We start from the raw sequence: 6,413 nt of genomic DNA on the forward strand, positions 1-6,413 counted from the left end.
TAATAGAACCTGAGTGTTTTAAAGAGGCATCAGGGGATGAAGCTTGGAGAAAAACTATGTTCACAGAGATTGAAATGATAGAGAAGAATGACACATGGGAGTTAGTCAATAGGCCATTTAATAAACCAATAATTGGTATCAAATGGGTCTATAAGACAAAGCTTAATCTGGATGGCTCAGTGTAGAAGAACAAGGCAAGATTAGTGGCAAATGGCTACTCTCAGAAGCCTGAGATTGATTTCAATGAGACATTTGCACCTGTGGCAAGGCTTGATACCATTAGAACCTTAATTGCATTGGCATCTCAAAAGGAATGGAAATTGTTCCAATTGGATGTCAAATCTGCATTTTTAAATGGTACATTGCATGAGGAAGTATATGTTGATCAACCACAGGGATTTGAAGTCAAAGGGCAAGAAGACAAAGTTTACAAGTTGAAAAAGGCTTTATATGGTCTGAAACAAGCTCCCAGAGCTTGGTATGATGAGATAGATACATACTTCAACAAGTCTGGGTTCAAGAAAAGTCAAAGTGAAGCTACTTTGTATACTAAATTCAGTGATGCAGGTGTGCTTATTGTGTCTCTGTCTGTAGATGACATTATCTACACAGGAAGCCCTGATGAAATGATTCAAGAGTTTAAGATGGATATGATGAAACAATATGAGATGCCAAACTTGGGAATGATGCACCATTTCCTTGGTTTAGGCATAATTCAAATGGATAAGGGCATATTCATCCATCAAAAGAAATATGCCAAGTCCTTACTTGAGAAGTTTGGTTTAAAAAAACTGTAAAGCTGTAAAAACTCCACTTGCAATCAATGAGAAGTTATCCAAGGTTGATGGTAGTGAGGATGCTGATGAAGGCTTATATAGAAAAATAGTTGGTAGTCTGTTATATCTAACAGCTACTAGACCAAATTTGATGTATGCATCATATTTATTAGCAAGATTTATGCATAAGCCTACAGGAAAACACATGGGGACAACTAAAAGGGTCTTGAGATATGTACAAGGAACATTGGATTTTGGGATTGAGTATGTGAAGGGAAAAGCTACTATTTTGATAGGCTACTGTGATAGTGACTGGGCAGGAAGCTTGGATGATATGAAGAGTACCTCAGGCTATGCATTCAGTTTTGGCTTAAGGATATTTCTTGGGCTTTAGTTAAGCAATGCAGAGTGGCTCTATCTACTACAGAAGCTGAATATGTAAGTGCTATAGAAGCTACAACACAAGCAATGTGGCTGAGGTTTGTGCTATCTGATTTTGGAGAGGAACAAGTGGAGGCTACACCTTTGCTATGTGACAACACTTCTACCATAGCCATGTCCAAGAACCCAATGTTCCATCAGAAAACAAGGTATATCAATAGGAGATATCACTTCATAAGGGATGTTATTCAAGATGGCACCATTGAGTTGAACTACTATAGAACAAAGGAACAATTGGCAAACATTTTTACCAAGGCTCTTCCTAAGAATCGGTTTGAATACTTAAGAGCTGCACTCAGAGTGAAATCAGCAAAACATTTAGAATGGAGTATTGGTGTATAAATGTATTTGCTATATTGGTTTTATTATATGCAAGTTGTAAGGTGTAATGTGAGCCTTTGGATCATATTCCATATGGCATCTAGATTAGAATGAGTCATAACTCATGACATGTGTAAGCATCTTATATGATGACTTAAGAATGGATGGTTGTGATTGAGTTGTAATGATGTGAGAAAGTGAGTGTGTTGTTCACTTCTCTAACGGAAAATTTACACTCTCTGGATTCCTTGTTTGGAGAGAAGGGAATCCAATGAACCTTGAAGCTTTCATGGTTTTCTAATCTTTTTCTCTCTGTACATTTCTGCATTCATTATTCCATTGAAGAAACTCAATCCAGAAATCAAACACTAATAGTTTTGCAGCATTTGAAAGGTCTTCTGGTTAGGGTTTGCACTCTCAATGATCAACTTCTCTCTCAGTTATTAGATTGACTAGCCACGGTTTATCAACTGATTTGGGTGTTGTGTTTGGGTTTTGATTATTTTTTGCCTGTTTGTTTTGTTGTTTGGTTGCGTTTTGACTATTTTAGACCATTCATTCACTTTCATTTTTACAGTATGATGTCGATGTGTTTTGCTCTTTCGATTTGTTTTTATGTTATTTATGCACATGTTGATGGGTGTGGATGTGATTGTTCTTCTTTTGTCTTTTTTTTTTTTTTTTAATTTTTAATTTTTTATTACTCTTTTCCTAAGATGCATAGACACGGGTAACAGCCACCGTATCCCGTATCTGACACGCAGGGATACGGGATACGCATAGGATACGTGTGGATACGAGCCCGATACGTATCGGCATGAATGGATACGTTGTTTATTGATGAGATACGCGTATCATACTGTCGAGATACGCGTATCACACTTTTCGGATACGTTTTCAGCTAAATCAGAGGATAATCCAACTAAATCAGAGGATAATCAGAAGAAAAAAAATAAAAAATAAATCAAGAAATTCGCACAAAATCGTGATTGATTCCAATTAGCTAAACTGAAACGATTGTTTGGCTAAAACCAAAACGATTTTGGGTATAAAATAATGATTTACCTATTTTTCTTCACTCAAACCTCAGAATTCATAAATCAGACTTGTCGTCTGCAACTGCTCCGTCGTATCCGTCCAACTGCTTCGTCGTCTCCGTCCAACTGCTTCGTCGTCTCCATAGTCTCCGTCTGCAACTGCTGGTAAGAGCTTTTGACTTCGTTTTCACTATGTTAATTTTGAAGCTCAATCTGATTCCCAGAAGCAGAACCCATCTCTGCAGCTGAAAGGAAAGCTTGCTTTCCTGTTTTTAATTTCGAAGCTAAAAGGCTTTTGAAGGTGAAAGGAAAGCTCGCTTTCCTGTATTTAATTTCGAAGCAAAAGCGCAGAAAGGAAAGCTTGCTTTCCTATTTTTAATTTCAAAGCAAAAGCAGCTGAAAGGACTGTTTTTAATTTCAAAGCTAAAAAGCTTTTGTTTTGAGCCTTTGACTGATTCAATGAGTGTTGATGCCTTTTGCTTTTTGTATATATTATTATTATTGGATTCCAGCCAACAGTTTTTTATTAGAATAGTCTTTCATGATATTTAGATTATAATACATTGTTCTAGATATTATTGTGCTTTCATGATATTTAGCTATGTAAATTGGGAATACAATGTTCTAGATATTTAGATTATAATATTTTATGTATATGCTTTCATGATGCATTTTTTATTTCTTAAGTTAATATAAATTTTTCATGTATTAGTCTTTGTCTATACAATTGTACGATGAATTGACTTTTATTGTTTATATGTTTGTTAATTTAGGAAAATGAATCACCCTGATAATCATGTGAATGATAATGCTAATCTGGATGAGATTGTTGAAAATTATAATGCTCCGCTGTGGAAGTATGTCAAAAAGCTCGAAAAAGTGGGAAATAGAGGAGGAGGAAATACTAAATTTGAGTGCAATTATTGTCAAAAAACTTATAAAGGATCCTACTCTAGGGTCAAGTTTCATTTGTTAAAAATGTCTGGAAATGGGATCGCGCCTTGCAACAAGGTTACTTATGAAACTCTTGCGGAAATGAATAAGTTAGTTCGAGAGTGTGAATACAAGTTGAAGAGTTCTGCTCCTAAACATGTTTCGTTGCCCAATACTGGTTCATTCTGTTATGATCTACCTGAAGCAAATCTTGATCCAAAGAAGAGAAAGGGAACAAGTGGGCCTATCAGTAAAGCTTTTAACAAGGAGGCTCGAGATCAATGTGATGCCGAAGTTGCAAGGATGTTTTATACAGGTGGCTTGTCATTTAACCTTGCAAGAAATCCGCACTATCGGAACTCATATGTTCGTGCTTCTACACTTCCAGGGTATGTCCCACCAGGTTACAACGCACTGAGAACTACTCTTCTGCAACAAGAGAAGAGTCACATTGAGCGGTGCCTCCAACCAATCAAGCGCACATGGAGCACTAAAGGTGTAAGTGTTTGCAGTGATGGGTGGACAGATGCTCAAAGGAGACCACTTATTAATATTATGGCAGCTTGTGAAAGTGGGCCAATGTTCTTGAGAGCAATTAATTGTGAAGGTGAATACAAAGACAAGCATTGTATTGCCAACTTTCTTACAGAAGCTATTAAAGAAATTGGTCATGAAAATGTTGTTCAAGTGATCACCGATAATGCTCCTGTTTGTAAAGCTGCTGGGTTACTTATTGAGGCCCACTATCCCCATATCTTTTGGACACCCTGTGTTGTTCACACTCTTAATCTTGCTTTGAAGAGTATATGTACTCCGAAACAAACAGAAGTTTCCTATGATGACTGCAATTGGATTTCAACTATTGCTAGTGATGCTTGGTCCATAAAAAATTTTATTATGAACCATAGCATGAGATTGTCAATGTTTAATGAACATTGCAAACTAAAGTTACTTTCCATTGCCGAAACAAGGTTTGTTTTCTCCACTTTTTTTTTTCTTTCCTTATTTAATTATAAGTTGTCCTAATTTTTAAATTTTTCAGATTTGCTTCCACACTTGTGATGCTTAGAAGATTGAAGGAAATAAAGGAAGGTTTACAACAAATGGTGATTAGCCTGAATTGGGCTTTGTACAAAGAAGATGATTTGGTTAAAGCAATGATGGTGAAGCAAAAGATATTGGATGAGGATTTTTGGGAGAAGATTGATTATATTCTTTTCTTTACAGCTCCAATATATGAGGTTATTAGAATGGCTGACACAGATAAACCTTGTCTTCACTTGGTGTATGAGTGGTGGGATGCTATGATTGAAAAGGTGAAAGCTGCTATATACAGGAATGAGCGCAAGGCATTACATGAAAAAAGCAGCTTTTTTGATGCGGTGTATCGCATTTTATTGGAGCGATGGACTAAAAGTAGCACACCACTTCATTGTTTGGCACATTCATTAAATCCAAGGTAATGATTTTGCTAACTTACTTATAAATTCTTCTAGATTAATTTTTAGCTTTATGAGTACATTTTTAAACTGTTATTTCTTTTATTTTAGGTATTATAGTTCAGAATGGCTCCAAGAAGACCCTAGTCGTCTTGCTCCACACCGAGATGTTGAACTTACAATTGAAAGGAAAAAGTGCTTTGAGAGATACTTTTCCAATGAGGAAATTAGAAGAAATATCAATGTGGAGTATGCCTCTTTCTCTATGTGCTTGAATGACTTTGGAGCTATTGATTCTATGAATGATAGATTTCATTTGGAACCAGTGATGTGGTGGATTGTCCATGGAGCTTCTACACCTAGTCTCCAATCCATAGCGTTGAAGCTACTTGGACAACCTTGTTCCTCCTCTTGTTGTGAAAGAAATTGGAGCACTTATAGTTTTATTCACTCTTTAAGAAGGAACAAGATTACACCACAAAGAGCTGAGGATTTGGTATTTGTGCATAATAATCTTCGTCTTTTATCAAGGAATAGCTCAACCTACAAGGAAGGTATTACCCAATTGTGGGATGTTGGAGGAGATGGCTTTGAAAACTTGGGTGAAGAAAGTGTCGGGATGCTTGAAATAGCTAACCTTTCACTTGATGAACCGTCATTGGAGACTACTTTAGTTACTGGAGGAGACATCATGAATGTGGAAGTTGAATGAGACTTTGCTTTTTTTAATTTTCGTTTGGATTTTCATTTTAATTTTTCAAGTTTGAAGACTAATTGCTTGTTGGATGGACTATCTTTCTAACTGTTAGGAGTTTATTGAAATAAATTTAAACTTGAGTAATAAATTTGAATGTTTATTTTATAATATTTTAGATATATTTATTTATTTATATATATTTTTAATTGCCGTATCTTTGACGTATCGTGTCTTCATTTTTAGAAATTTGACGTGTCCCCGTGTCGTATCGTGTCGTATCGCCGTATCCGTGTCCGTGTCCATGCATCCTAGCTCTTTTCTATTTTAGGTTGAATGAAAAATTTGTCTAAGATCTAAGCATCGATCTATTCATGGATTTTTAATTTTGATGCATTACAGATTATTAAGTCTTATATAATCTTATGTTTCCTGGTATTCTCAGTCGTAATTGTGATATTTTTCTGGTTTTTAGAAAAAGTTGTTGTTTGCTTTTTTTGTGATTAATCATTTGTATATAATTATTGGCAGTGTGTATGAATGGCGATGTAGTTCATGCCTTGCTCACAGTGTTCAGTTAATCTATCTTGTAGCATATGATGGTTATCAATGTGATTTAGTGCGGTCTTGGTTTAATTTAAGTTTATTACATTCCGACTGCTGTTGCCTGCCATTTTTGGTTTTCTCAACTGCTCTATATAATGAATGTAGCAATTTGTATATAGTTATTGGCAGTGCATGTGAATGGCAATGTAGTTGACGCCTTCCTCGC

At 35.8% G+C, this 6,413-nt stretch overlaps 1 protein-coding gene across 1 annotated transcript; it reads left to right on the forward strand.

Annotated features, from left to right (window-relative positions):
- The first annotated feature begins 3,352 nt into the window (after positions 1-3,352).
- Positions 3,353-5,792, forward strand: LOC103926556. The gene is made up of 3 exons (XM_009335356.3): positions 3,353-4,479; positions 4,551-4,967; positions 5,059-5,792. Exons 1-3 carry the CDS (start codon positions 3,353-3,355, stop codon positions 5,657-5,659), a joined length of 2,145 nt encoding a protein of 714 aa, XP_009333631.2. The 3' UTR covers positions 5,660-5,792.
- The last annotated feature ends 621 nt before the right edge of the window (positions 5,793-6,413 follow it).

This window comes from the organism of the source record quoted next, unplaced genomic scaffold, assembly GCF_019419815.1.
Source record: "Pyrus x bretschneideri cultivar Hongxiangsu unplaced genomic scaffold, Pyrus_bretschneideri_v1 Contig73, whole genome shotgun sequence".
NCBI lineage: Eukaryota > Viridiplantae > Streptophyta > Magnoliopsida > Rosales > Rosaceae > Pyrus > Pyrus x bretschneideri.